At 38.2% G+C, this 14,368-nt stretch overlaps 1 protein-coding gene across 8 annotated transcripts in view; it reads right to left on the reverse strand.

Moving 5' to 3' along the window:
• Positions 1 to 14,368, reverse strand: part of DOCK10 (dedicator of cytokinesis 10) — a 272,423-nt gene that overhangs the window by 61,424 nt on the left and 196,631 nt on the right. For all 8 annotated transcript variants that reach the window (XM_060242210.1, XM_060242208.1, XM_060242205.1 and 5 more), the window contains exons 20-27: positions 13,416 to 13,539; positions 13,133 to 13,254; positions 11,918 to 12,004; positions 11,448 to 11,540; positions 8,163 to 8,281; positions 7,375 to 7,444; positions 1,459 to 1,572; positions 876 to 947 (exon numbers count right to left, since the gene is read on the reverse strand). In XM_060242210.1, the coding sequence (XP_060098193.1) occupies positions 876 to 947; positions 1,459 to 1,572; positions 7,375 to 7,444; positions 8,163 to 8,281; positions 11,448 to 11,540; positions 11,918 to 12,004; positions 13,133 to 13,254; positions 13,416 to 13,539 (801 nt within the window). The remainder of the gene's footprint in view (positions 1 to 875; positions 948 to 1,458; positions 1,573 to 7,374; positions 7,445 to 8,162; positions 8,282 to 11,447; positions 11,541 to 11,917; positions 12,005 to 13,132; positions 13,255 to 13,415; positions 13,540 to 14,368) is intronic.

Genomic DNA, 14,368 nt, shown 5'->3' on the forward strand with positions numbered 1-14,368 from the left:
TGTTGTCTCCTTTCTCTGCCAGATGTGGATTTGATTTGGCTGGCCAATTCTCTGCATCACCCCCTGCAGCTTATTTTTCAGAGACTCAGTACAGAGTTTTCATTCACAACATGACTATTTGTGGGAACGATTCCCAATTTTCACACCAGAGTAGCCAGTGCTATAGCACATATGAAGCCTGAGGAATCTGAATTTAATTTTGCATGCCTCAGTATAATGCATAGGGAAGGGTTTTTCTAATGCTGTGAAAGCAAACAGAGTAATGCTTCAGAAGGGTAATCTGTTGCAGCAAAAATAGACAGGGAATCTTCTGGCACCTTTAAATACCATCATAATTATATTCCATGGGCTCTAGTCCATGAAAGCCTACGCCGGAATAAAATTGTATTAGTTAAGCGCCATAAGTTTCCAGTTTATTTTTTTCAGTAAAGCTTATAACCTAAATACAGGAAAAGGAAGCTTTTAGGGACAGCAGTTCCACAGGATGCATTTAAATTATCTGAACATGGAATCTTTCAGAAACAGAACCCTCCAGACCAACTGAGAAACTTTCCTGTGTAGCATTATTCAGAAAAAGGTGCTTTTATTATCAAGCAAACCACAAATACTGGCCAGGGAAAAATTGAGGGGAATAGCCTCAAATCTTTTCTAGGGATCACATCTTATATAGCTTTACTTTTAAGGAACTAAGATCGAAAAGCTTTATATCCAGGTTTCTCAATCTTAGTTGCTTAAAAACAAAGCCAAAAAATCCAGTAGAATCTCCAAAAGTATCTTCTCACTGAAGTTGGAAGTCAAGCAAGCCATGATAAAACACTGGCACGATGAAACAGTTATATGTGCTAATTTATACCAGAAATGGCACACTATCTTACCTGTACTTTCTTTGTATCAACCAAGTGCTGAGCCATTGATTTTAAGATGATTGCAAAAAAGAACCAGGAATGCTATTAAATGAATAGAGAGAAATTGTCATGAAAACATGAACCTTTTAATTGACCCTTTTAATAATTTCCCCTTTATAGTTTCTTTTAATCTTAAATAAAAATGACCTCAGTTACTCAAAAAATGACACTGGTACCATATCCAGAAGCAGAACACAGTAAAAGAGAAAACCATTGGTTGAAAGGACAACACATAGCTTTATCCTGGATTTCCAAGAAACATTTTCAAATTTTGAACTTGTATGCAAACCCCCAAGTAGATTCCAGTTTCTGGCAACCCTTGACTCGATGTTCTTCTAATAGACTAAAATATTATACCTTCCTGCTTTTAAATAATAACTTCCCAGTCTAGAGCTCCCACTAATTCAAACTGTCCTATTCATGTAAATAGAGACAGTGACTGTATGCATCTACACACAGAGTACTGGTACATGCGGTAAGGAATAGACAACAGCACAAAACGGGAGCATCACAACACAGCCAATTTGGAAAATGGAGAATGAGAGGGATTCACCTTTAAAACATATTTCACTGTTCTTTGATCATTGGACTTCAAAAGCCCAGTCATATTCTTGGCTAGCTCTTCATGCACGGTCCTCTCTTCAAATGACTTGGTTCTGAATACATACTGATGGGGGGGAAAAGACATGATTTCACTATGCTAAATAAAATGCTGAGAAATGGCTGATAATGACAAACTCAATCTTTGTAGGATCAATATATTATTTCTCTCAGGAGACAACACCAGACAGATTTCAGTAGGAGAAATCCTGTAATGGACTGCATATTAAACGTAAGTTTTAAATAGAACTTTGTGGGCTGATTCCATGTTTACACTATTGTAAGTTAAAAATCACTAGCTGGCTGATTTTCCTGCTTGTGAGAGCAACGGGCTTTGGTTAACATCCTATTCCTTTCTCATCCCCTTACCAGCAAAGTGACACCAAGTATACAAGTGAAAAAAGAAGAGGAATGGTATCAATGTGAGGCCTGGAGATGAGATATACAGCCTGATCAGACAGTCAGGGACAACGCTGGAAGTGCCTGTATCCTGGGTGGGGCTGTTCAGAATATTAGTACTTCAGATTTAAGAGCTGAAAATTTCCTTGGAAACAAGGAAGTCCTTTATACTATTGCTTCATGAAATGTTTCTTCCTTTAGTAACCCTTGTGGGTCTCTGCACTCCTGGTATTTCAGAGTTTCTGTGCACCAGCCTTCCCTGCGAACAGACCTCCAGGTTTCTGCCACATTAAATTAATGTGTGGGAAAATTTTAAAAGTATACTTGTTTACTTTCAAAGCAACAGTGTTACCAAGACAGGGAATGAACATATTAAATATGGCATATAATGTTAGTTTTGTTGAGATTTTCTTTAATATTTCAAGATTTTGGCAACCAGAAAATTTAAAAGCAATTGGTTAAATAATTGATTCAAACAAACTGAACATCTTCCATTTTTTGGTAACTCCACTTGTAAATTTTAAAAATGTGGGATAGTCGTAAGGGTACAGGTTGAGATATGAGGTAATTAATGAACCACACTAAACAATTCTGAGAAAAATGGACTTATTATACTTTTTCTTTTGGGTTCCAAAATATGAAGGAATAAAACCTGCACCAAAAGGATGAGCCAACACTCAAACTAAACTTTTTTAGCTTGAATTACATCAGCTAATGGATAACAGACTTCATCTAAGTAAACATTCCCATTTGCTATCAAAATAGCTAATGGTATGGTTGCCAGCTTCCAGGTGGGAGCCAGATATCCCCTGCTATTACAAGTGATCTCCAGAGATCAGTTCCCCTGAGTAAAAATGGCTGCTTTGGAGGGTGGACTCTGTGGCATTATACCTAGCTGAGGTCCCTGTGCTCCCCAGGCTCCACCCCAAAATCTCCCAACCCTGAACTGGCATTCCTAGCCAATGGTGTGAATTTTCCCTGATCATACCATAATTTACTGGTTTCCTTGTGGAAGCCAAAAGCTTTTTAATAATTAAGAACAACATATTCAAAACATTCCTCATAAAATAGAACAATAACTGAAATATGGAAAGTATACATATACTACATATATTAAAGTGTGATTTTAAGAAAAGTTATGTCTTTCTAAGTCCATTGACTTAGTAGATTCAGAAGCATCTAACTATGCTTAGGATTACACTGAAACATCACTCTTACCAATATGGAATGATCTAAATGGTAATTATCTTGTTTTGCTACAAATTCTAGTTATTATTGAATCCGGAAATGTATGAAATGCAGTGACTGGCTCATTTGGTCTTTTCCTAGATCTTGGCTTCAGTATTGATTAAACAAACAATTCAGCCCAAACCATGCTGAGCAGATTATTCTCAGCATACCATTAGCACCAACTAATGAAGCAATTAAATGTTCTTTGTTATTTACACCTGCGTGCTCATACTCAGGATGTTTGGATGTGCATTGCTGTAGTTCACACAATCCAGCTAAGCCTATAGCTTTCAATAAAATAAGTTCTAGACTTGTTGCAAAGCACTACTACACTTAACCGAACTTGAAACTGTTCATTATTCACTCTCTTTCAACAGCAACTAGATGTTATATTATATGTAGTGCTAGTACAAATATTATAGCACCTTTAAAACCAACAGTTTATTCAAGGTATGAGCTTTCGGGTGCATCCAGTTGGAAAGTGCGTCTCCGGGGGCTTCCTTCTTCTCTGCCCCTCATAATGCCTCAGGACATTCAATAAATTATATGACATCATTACAAACTTGTATTTTCCACTGCCATCCTAAGCAGAGCTGCACCCTTCTAAACTTACTTCAATTGATTTAGGAGAGTGTGGGTGTTTTTACACTGACAGTTTGTGACTATCACCGCAGTGGAAACTCACCTTTTACATTACCTAACGTTCTCACAACTGTTTTGCAGCGTTGGTGCCTGAAGCATCTACATTTGTTTTGGTGAGATGCGTTTTGAAGCTGCTGCTGCAACATTTTTCTCAACACTACTTTTGATCAGGTCTTTACAGGCGTTTCAAACTTGCACTGCAGAAGTTTTCATGCATTTTAAAAGATTCCTCCAAAAGCCACAAGGTGCAGTAATTTGCATGAAAACTGACAGCACTTGAAATTTTTACATATCATTGCTTGCCTCATCTAGTAATTTAAATTTGTATTGTTTTTGCAGTGTTGACACGATCTCCAAGCAATCGTATACATTGAACTAAGCACTGGTATTCCAGCTGCCTTCTGATCAGAGACCCGCCCCCTCCCCCCCAAATTGAAATGCTTCAGTGTAAAAGGAAACTAATTAAAGTGGAACAGTGGCAGGCAATTTGAAGACTCTAAAACTCTGGATCAAACTGAATGTAAAAACACCCTGTAACTCTATTTAGGATGGTGCTTTAAGATTCTTATACTGGCATGGCACTTTCCCATACATTTCTTAAAATTTGGGTTGACACAGCTGCCAAGTATTTCAACCTTCTCTCACTTGAAAATAAATAATCAGAACTAATAATATTTCATGACTGCTGCATGGATTACATTATCCAAAAAACATTTTGAACAGGATTAGAATAATGTGAATTCTTTTTATAGCAGCTGTGGCAAATGTCTATGCAATTATGAGACTGATGTGTAAAAATATTAACAATTAATACTCTAGAGGATCAAAATGGCAAAATAATATTGTTTTTAAACACAAGTATATAAGTATTATAGATCTAATTTTCTAACCAAGTACAATTAGTTTAGACCCTAGTTTAATGTTTTTGCTGGCACATCTGCCCTTCATCATTTGTGATATTTTACTGATGTAGAAATCAGCAAATCTCACCTCTGGAGTGGTATTGCAAGTCTTAGCATTTGTCTACTTTTTAACATTTTTAAACTAAAGCCTTGTAAGTTCACACATGCATGCTATTGCTTGAAGTCTGCCATATCAGATGATGACTTGCATGGATGAAACAGATATCACAGATCAAACACCACAGCCAGAACTTTCATATCCTCTCACATGACCCCAAACATGATGCTTTCTAATGGAGGCAATTGGCACATTCACTTTAAAGTCATCAAGTGGTAAGTCATCGAGCAATGAGTCTTGAGCAATGTACATGCATATGTGAATCAATCTTAAATCCACTCTTTTCACTAGTACAGCCTTCTCTGAACTTTCTTCTAGAAGTCAGTGATTAATTTAATTTCATTTACTTTTCTAATACTGGCACCAATTACTTCCTTATGTCTTTGTTCATGAAGGCAAAGCATTTCTTAATTGATTTTCTGAGGTTATTTGAGGTTTGTTATTTTTAAATATGAGTCACAATATTGCTTTTACTAGGTCTAACCATGTTTTTGTAATAACCCAACACTGGAGATCTGAATAAGTCCAATGTAATTTCTGCTATCCTGCTTCCTACAAGATACCTGATTTGTGTAGGAAACCCAGGGTCAAGAATGTGAGAATTTATTCATAAACTCCACTTACCCTGTTACTGGATAAAGAATAAAGTTAGAGTCCTATGGAACCTTTAAGAAAGCTGCCACTGGATTCCAAGTTTATTCTATTGCTTCAGACCAACATGGCTACCCACCTGGATCTCTTACTAGATAACATCGCATTATTTATTGCATTCTGAAGACTCAGGTTTTTGTTCTACAAGTGGTACATATTTTTTTTAAAAAAAAAACTGAGCTGGAAGGCATCTGCCATATCTTTTAGTCCACTTTCTTACTCTGACAAAGAACATCCTACTCTGAAGGCATTCCTGCTTGTCCAACTTTTTGTTGAAAGAATGAAAGGTTCTGTAATGTCTCTGAACTGTTCTTCCCACTACAAAATCATTATCTCAATGAGTTCTTCCTAATCCATTAAATCCATATCCTTACATATTAGAGCCCTGACCTGGATAGCCCAGGCTATCCAAACCTTGTCAGAAGCTAAACAGCATCAGCCTTGATAGGAAGTCCAGGGTTGCTATGCAGAGGCAAATCACCTCTGAATGTCTCCTGCCTTGAAAGCCCTTCAGACTGGCTGTAAGTTGGCCGCAAAATGACAGCTCTGCCTACCATATGTTAAAAATGTTTCTTGTCATATATATTAACAGTTTCATTGGTGTGCTCAACATTTTTCAGCACCTTATGAATTGTTATCTCTTTTACCAGTGGATCCTGATCACAGTGTGACAGAAAAAAGGCAACCCCCCCCCTGGTTCTGTATTTCTGTTTCACCGCTTTTTGGACTATACATATGGTCATCAAACTGGTTACAGTGAACATACAGTAGAGAGGTACATGATTTGCAGTGGCTTCTTTGCCTTTGAGCTCCAAAAAGTTGCCATAACATCTATATATAGGGACCTCCTAAATGAGCATGCGTGATAAATGCATGATTCCTATGCCCTAAAATGATGGGAGGGAGAGAGTTAAGACGTGTGTGTTATGCAAGATATGCGCATAGGATTCTTCATATGCAAATCCCTTGTAGATGTTACAGCAAACACCTGGAGGCTAGGAGACAGCCTGGTGACATAGCAGGCAGGTATGAACCAACCGTCATGCTGTGCACTCACTGTACCCTGTTTGGTAAATTTTTGCATTGCATTTTGTGCAAGTTCAATAAGTTCTTACAATTTTCCTACATACAAGAGCTTGGATCCGGTGCTGAATTTCCATGGGCAGAAGAACTGTCATCCACAAAGAAAGAAGAACTCGTCTTTTATCTCCTGCTGTAGCCCACAGTGCTCATGAAATACAGTTCTTGGGGGAGGATTCCTTGCCCCTAAAGAGCAGCATTTCAGGGGCTGGCAAGTTCAGACTACAGTAGTAGACGGGGAGGCAAGAAAAGTCATACTGCTTGGGTGGAAATCCTTCTGCTCATGGAAATGCTGCTGGATCCAAGCTACGGATTCTACTTTTTAAGGTCCTTGATGCTGACTTCCTAATCATCCCAAGACATTCAATAACACACCTTGAGTGAAAACTGAATGGAGGAGACGGAACAAGCAGTGCAGATTCACAAAAAAAAAAAGTGCAATAAGTCATGCCAGAAGATTAAAAGTATTTCACATACCATAAGCAGGTACAAAAGTACTGCAATTTGGACAATAAAATGGTTTCCTGAGAAAATAATGAAAAGCTAAGAAAATAGTACAGTATTCAAAGCACAAACATGAAAGAACGCCCATCTTCCCACTTCGGCGGGATATAAATGGAACTAAATAAATAAATAAAATCTTAATTTAAATTTACCACTGAAGTTCACTTGGGCATTTCCAGTATGTGTTAAGCTCCATAGCAAAACTGCCTGATAAATTGTCACAATTAGGTAACTTGGGGAGATAACACACCTATCACAAAACACTCATATGAGATTATGTCAAGGAGAAAACAATGAGTATGTAGCATACTGGACATGATAAAAATAAATTAAATACTCTTACCTTTACATAAGAATTTATGAAATGGTCTAACAGCTCTTCATGAAACTTGGCAACGATATCAGTAAGAACCCTGAAAATCAAAGCAGCTAAGAGATCATGCAGCACGAACCAGAAACACCTATCATATACTGTTTATCAGCTGTATTTGCCCTTCCAAATTTCCCTTTGAAGCATGCAGACATTCAGTGTGAAATACAATTAATTAGGCCACCCCACATGTCTCCTGACAGTCAAGACCCAGGGACAGTTACAACAACACATGAATCAAATTAAAAAATACATTTAAAGCACAGTTAAAAAAAGTAATTAAAATAAAAAACAAAGATTTAAACAATTAACAAAGAATTAAAGCAGTTAGCAAACCTTGAGCCTATTCAAGTTGTCTTATTACCTCTTTTGAATAGTTTTGTCTTGCAGACTCACTCAAGTCCCCAAGAGTAGGAGCCTGTATCAGATGCTATCAATTAATCAACTTCAGATGCCTTATCAATTAATCAATAAACTAATTGATCTACAAGTGTCTTTCACTGGAAGTGCATTTTAGATAAAGCTGTAATATCCTGTCTCCATTTTCCCCACATGTGCCTATTGTGTGATGTGGACTGCCATACCAAAAAATTCCAAAACTTTGTTTGCAAAGCTGATGTAAGGTTCAGACATGTAAAAACAAATATATATTACGATGTCTTTGCTGTTATTGAAGGCAGTGAACAGCATATATCCAACAACAGTAACTGAAATCCATTCCAAATAGAGAATTAGTATTGTAGTAAGTAAATAATGAATACCTGGCCACAGAAGTTGTAACCTCATCGTCTTTATTCTGCACAAGAACCCAGAAGAGCTGGTTCAAGATCACAGGAAGAAAATTTACAATTACATGGATCTTCTCAATTTTTAGCAAATTCTAATTAAGAAAGAAAACACAAAGAAGTACTCATCAAGAGATCTGGCCCTCTACAGTTCGATAACTGTTGCACATCAATAGATTTCACTTAAGCTGAAAAGGCTGTACTGCAGTTTCAAAACAATATTACAGTGCAAAGATGTGAAAGACCTCTACCTGAGACCCTAGAGAGCCACTGTCACTCTAAGCAGACAGTACTGACTTTCATGAGCCAAGAGTTTGATTCAGTGTAAGGCAACTTCATGTGTTCATATAAAAGAACAGCCGCCCTGAGCCTACTTGTGGGGTAGGATGGGGTATGAATCAAATCAAATCAGTGTGATGTGGATACAATGCCAAGTTTGGACCAGGAAAACCTTCATTAGAACTCTTAGTCAGCTGAAAAGCTCACCAAATGGCCTTTAGCCAGGAAAACACTTAGCTTAGCCTATCATATAAGGTTGTTAGAAGGATAGCATGAGTTGACCCTAGGTAAGTCTGTTAGCATATGCTTGCTAGTAAGACTTCAGGCTGGAGTCTAATGCACATGATCTATGACAGTTCATGATCTGTGACAGTTCCTGACAGCTTCCCTTAGAAGGTGCATACCGGTTCTGTCCAGAGTACTTGTGCTTATGCAGAATGACTCAACACTGTGTGCTGCTTGGTGCTTGTATATAGCTATTTGTATATAACTGGGAAGAGCTTGTACAGTGTATCCTCTGCTCTCAAACATGGTGTCTGGCGAAGCACTTTGTCGAAGTGTATACCAGAACAACTACAAACTTGTATATTTGTAAATAAATGTAAATAGTTAGCACAAGTCAGTGTGCTGTATATTCTTAAACCTCACAAATCCAGAGCATACCAGCGATTATGCCAACAAAGTCAAGCTCTTTGAAGGAAGGGATATATATGAAAGAAGTAAGTAAATATGCTTCTCTAAATATACGGCTATTCACTGTCAAGGAGGTTGAGCCTATTCACCCCTATACTGATTACGGGATGGCTGACGAAGCCAACTTTACAAGGTGCAAATGCATTATAATTCCTCGTGGTAGCGCTCATGGCAAAGCAAATTTACTTCTCTGCCACAATACTATCTGGCAGAATTCTTCTGGGTTGTGAGAGGGCTCTTATCTTGAGACACTGAAAATGGAGAACTGGAAAATGTGCAGGCCCACTGTGATGCTTTTGCAATGCATTTTGTGTACAAAATCATTTACATCCACTATGAGAGCTGATTTAATTCAATCTCAGGAGGACAGTCTGATCTTAGTTGTATGTGTGACTTTCAGTTATAAGGTCTAATGAAGTGGTCTTGGAGAAGGCAGTTTATCTAGACATCTGGTCTGGCCAACAGTAGCTCTCCAGATGTTTTTTTTGCCTACAACTCCCATCAGCCCCAGCCATTCGCCATGCTGGTTGGGGCTGATGGGAGTTGTAGGCAAAAATACATCTGGAGAGCTACTGTTGGCCACCCCTGCTTTACATCATTTAGTCTTAGCTAGTCCAAAATGTGATCTTAGTCCAAAATGTGGCAGCTAGGCTCCTGTCAGAAAGATGGTAGAGAGACCATATCACTCCTGTGCAGAAAGATACGTGCTGGCTGCCTGTCTGTTTCCAGAAACAATCCAAAGTTCTGGCTCTTGGTTTTAAGGCCTTTAACAGACTGGGTCGTGAGAAAGCTCTTATCTTGGGACACTGAAAATGGAGAACTGGAGAAAATGGGGAATTGGAACACTGAAATGGAGAACAGGATTAGGGTTGCCAGCTCTGGGCTGGGAAATACTGGAGATTTTGAAGGTAGAGCCTGAGGAAGGTGGGATTTGGGGAGGAAATTGACTTCAACAGTATAATGCCATAGTGTCCACTTTCCAAAAAAGCCATTTTCTCCTGGCAAACTGATCTGTCATCTAGACAGCAGTTGTAATACCAGGAGATCTGCAGCTACCACCGTGATGTTGGCAACAGTAGCCAGGACACTTGAAGGACCACCTCTTCCCATACTGTCCAGCCCAACAGTTAAGATCCTCCTTTTGAGACCTCCTCTCTGTGCCCCAAACATCAAACGTGAAATGGATGGCCACCAGAGATGACACTTTTCCAGTGTAACACATTGCCTTTGGAATACCCTTTTCTTTTAGACTGACTTGGCACCTACCCAACCATCTTCTAGGGATAAGGTCAAAGCCTTGCTTTTTAACCTGGCTTTTAATGAAGGGGCTGATCTTTCTAAATTGTTTGTGATCTGCTTCTAGTCTGCAAACCATTTATGTGAGACGTGGTTTTAAACTGATAAATGGTTTATGGTTTTTTAATGTTTGGGATTTTAAATACTTAATTTAAATGCTTTTAATTCTTTTTTATATTCAAATCATATTTTGCTTCCTAAGCCATCTTAAACAGGTTCTCTGATGAGGTGACAGAAAGTTTTTCTCACTACATAATAAATAAATAACTAGTGACCAATACTCCCTCTAAGTGATGGAGTCTTGTGAGCAAAGCTTCTGCTTCATGAGCTACTGGGAGTAAAGTTGTGAGCAAGCAATTTGGCTACTGCATAAATTAGTTGCTCTGGGGCAATTCAGACAAAAATGTATGAACCAGAGGCTAAAACCCTGTGACCAAGCTCACACTAACTCAGCTTAGAAGAAACACTGCTAGTGATAGCAATATTTTTAACACTGGGTTTTGAAAAAATCCACCAAATGGAATGGCTAGTGTGGAAGGGCAAAGTTAATTATTAGATTTCTATAGCCTGTCTCTTTTTCCTGCAGTTTTTGCTTTTTTCTATAGCTGCCTCAGTTGGAGCAACTGAAACAAAATGTCTATGACTGAATGATTCAGATATAGTTCCAAAATTTTGCTCTCTTAGTGGCTGAACATTTTGCAGATGTTCTTGCCCTAAGTCATAGAAAAATGTTCCGTAAGTACCAATGATCACATACATACATACTTCTTCCTATAAATTACATCAGAAATAGCAGTGTGGATAAAAAAAGATAATTTTAAAGAGGCACTTTGATAATTCTATTGAATTGTGAAATCCAATCTAAACAGACTTTACTATAATTCCTATAAAATATAATGTTTTTTTCCTGGCAGATAAAAGGTATGATATTACTTAGACACGGCCATTTTTTCAATATTGCCATGAGCTTGTAGAATTTTTATCTTCATTTACCTTACAGGAGATGATAAAGCTTGAGGTAGGTGGTTGGGAGAGATCCCTGTTTCTTTTTTGGCACTGCTGGAAAAACCTGTTCAGATACGGATCCTGAAAATAGCAACCAAATGAACTAAACATAGCATGAGCAGTACAAGTTTCTTTTTGCATATGACAGCATACTGGTAACCAATTAATCAGACAAAGAAAATCAGACCAGCTGACACCAGCCACTTCAGCATTAGACTTAAAAACATTATGCCAAATCCTATCTTAAATAGTTTTGTGGTGTTACTTTTGGATCTGTAGATAACGAACATAATGGTCAGATTTTATGTTCCACTCCAGATTTTTAATTTTACCTGTACCTGCTTAAATAATTTCTCTTTTTGCAAAATAGTCAGTGATTCATGCTTAACAACCATTCTGCACATAGTCTTTACACTTTTTCACACTGCCTTTAGATAAAATAAAATAAAGATGCTTACTTGAGTATAAACTGTTGATACAACAAATGAAGACACTTTGAAAAGTGGCTTCCCTCCATCTACCCATTTAATGTCACTTCCACTCTGCTGTAAATACAAAACAAAAAACACCCTCCTTAATTTACAACCAAAAAGAAGATTGAAATTGTTGTTATGGATACTATTTATGTGTTGTCTTTCAGGACACAATGGATATATCAGCAACCTTGCTGTGACCAGGCCAGATTGGAACCTCAGCTGTTGCTGGAACTATCAAGAATTACCAGGAACAGTAGCAGGAAAGTTGTTTTTGGTGAGATCCAGTGGTGCTGTGTGTGAATACTGAAATCCAGTGGATGGGGCCAATTGTGTGAGTTTTTTCCATCCTTATCTAAAAAGTAAATGCCTGATATTTTTTAGTTAAATGATTCCTGCTATTCATGCTGTGAAATCCTGTGTGCATATTTAAAGCCTGGAACAAAAGATGCAGTTGCATTTTGGTGGCACATACTAGGGGCATATACTCAAAATCAAATGTTGTACATATTGGCAGATACTTAGACTGAAAACTTGTCCTGTGTGAGATCACAGTGATGTATAAAACTACAATCAATACGCTTCATGGAAGCAACTTGATGGTTTAGAACTGAGCAGGGGTCGTTTTGTAGAAAAATAGGTGGTGGAGCTCATCCAGGGATTGTTATGCAGCTGCACCTACTATTCAATGGACAAGGTAAGAAGGAGGAGGTGGAACTCTCAGAAAGGTTCAGGAGCTGCGCTTCTGTGAACTCCCACTGAATCAGAGGCCTGGTACTGAGTATATAGAAACCTCATTTTGTGGGCTTTAATCATGGATGGATGGGAACACAAGTTTGGCTTTCTCAGGTAGTCCAAATAAGAGGTAAAATGTTCTATATAAAATGCTGCTGGACAGAAGTAGGCTTACCCCTTGGACCTATCCATCAAAAAAAGAAGGGTGGACAAATTGTGTTTGTGTGGTACACATCTACACATCCAAGTGCTGACTCTTGAAGAAATTATACAGAAGAGGGAGGGGGGCATGTACCTGGGGCTCACTCCCACACGCAATGGTGTTTAGAGGCATGTGTTTTGATGTAGAAAAAACTACCCCTTAGCCAGCTTGTCATATGAGCAACAATCCAATACTGTATGTACATTGTTAAGATTACACATTTTAAGAGTCCTAAAACAGACAGACAGACAGACAGAACATACCTTTCCAGTTGCAGGATCCTGAAGGCTCAGATAACCGGAAGGCAGGCTGGTTGCCACTGGGATGTTATGTTCTTGAGACACGAGCTGGTCATCTTTCAGTAATGGTAGCCAAGCATATCCCACTACACCCCAAAACAGATCCTTTGTGTAAGAACTTTTTAGTTAATGTAAAGCACAAGATGCAACAATGAAAAGAAAGAAAAATCAGGACTCCTTGACATAAAAATGACAATATTTAATGATAGCAGTGGTGCAAGTAACAGGTATTCAAAAGGATAGGTACCTGATGTTTCCAGAGCCTCTTTCCTTTTGGCATTGGCTTTTGCATTTATGTCACAGGTGACATGGTAAAATGAAAACAGAATGTGGTGCTTCTTGTGCAGCTGAGTAGGAAGCTCAATTTTCACCTGCAATATGGACAGTTGCAACCAATTTTAGCTCAAATGATAATAGGGACTTCTGAGTTTGCTTAATTACAATGGATAAATAGACCTGTCTGGAGTTCCCATGTACACATAAAGCTCTGTTAAAGCAAAAAACAAACAAACAAACAAAAGACCACACTCACTTCTGTGTTGGAAAAAGTGTTGTGCATACATTTACAAACTCAGCTTTAGTATCAGATGAAGCTCTTCAGGACAATTTATGTTTAAAAGAAACAGGATAATTCTCACTGGTTTCAATGAAGATAGATTCAGGTGGATAGCCTTGTTGATCTGAAACAGCTTAACACCCTAGAGATTGGAATGTCTAAGCTTCTTTTTCTGTTCTAGTCCTGTGGCATCTTAAAGTCTAACAAAATCTAATCCAGAGAACACTTCTTCAGAAACAATTTCCTTTTTGAGGAAGTTTCAGTTGCTCTCTTCATTCAAAAAATAAATAGCACTCTCTTGTTTTCTGTTTTCATGATAAATGCTTAAAGTGAGAAAAGCTTGAAGTGACAATAAAACCATTTTTATCTTTCTAAGTGATTCATATACTTGAATTCCATTAAAAGAACAACATTATTATTCTGTTGTTTACTAATAAGCACAAAACTGTCAAAATCCACTTGACTAAATTTCTCTCTCTCTCTCTCGGCTTGGCTTCGCGAACGAAGATTTAAGAAGGGTGCAATAGTCCACGTTTGCTGCAGGCTCGCTGGTGGCTGACAAGACCAATGTGGGACAGGCAGGTCCGGCCACAGCGGCTGCAGGGAAAAGTCTGATTTAGGCTTGGTCCTGTAGCAGTGCGATT

This window comes from Heteronotia binoei, chromosome 6 (genome assembly GCF_032191835.1).
Source record: "Heteronotia binoei isolate CCM8104 ecotype False Entrance Well chromosome 6, APGP_CSIRO_Hbin_v1, whole genome shotgun sequence".
NCBI lineage: Eukaryota > Metazoa > Chordata > Lepidosauria > Squamata > Gekkonidae > Heteronotia > Heteronotia binoei.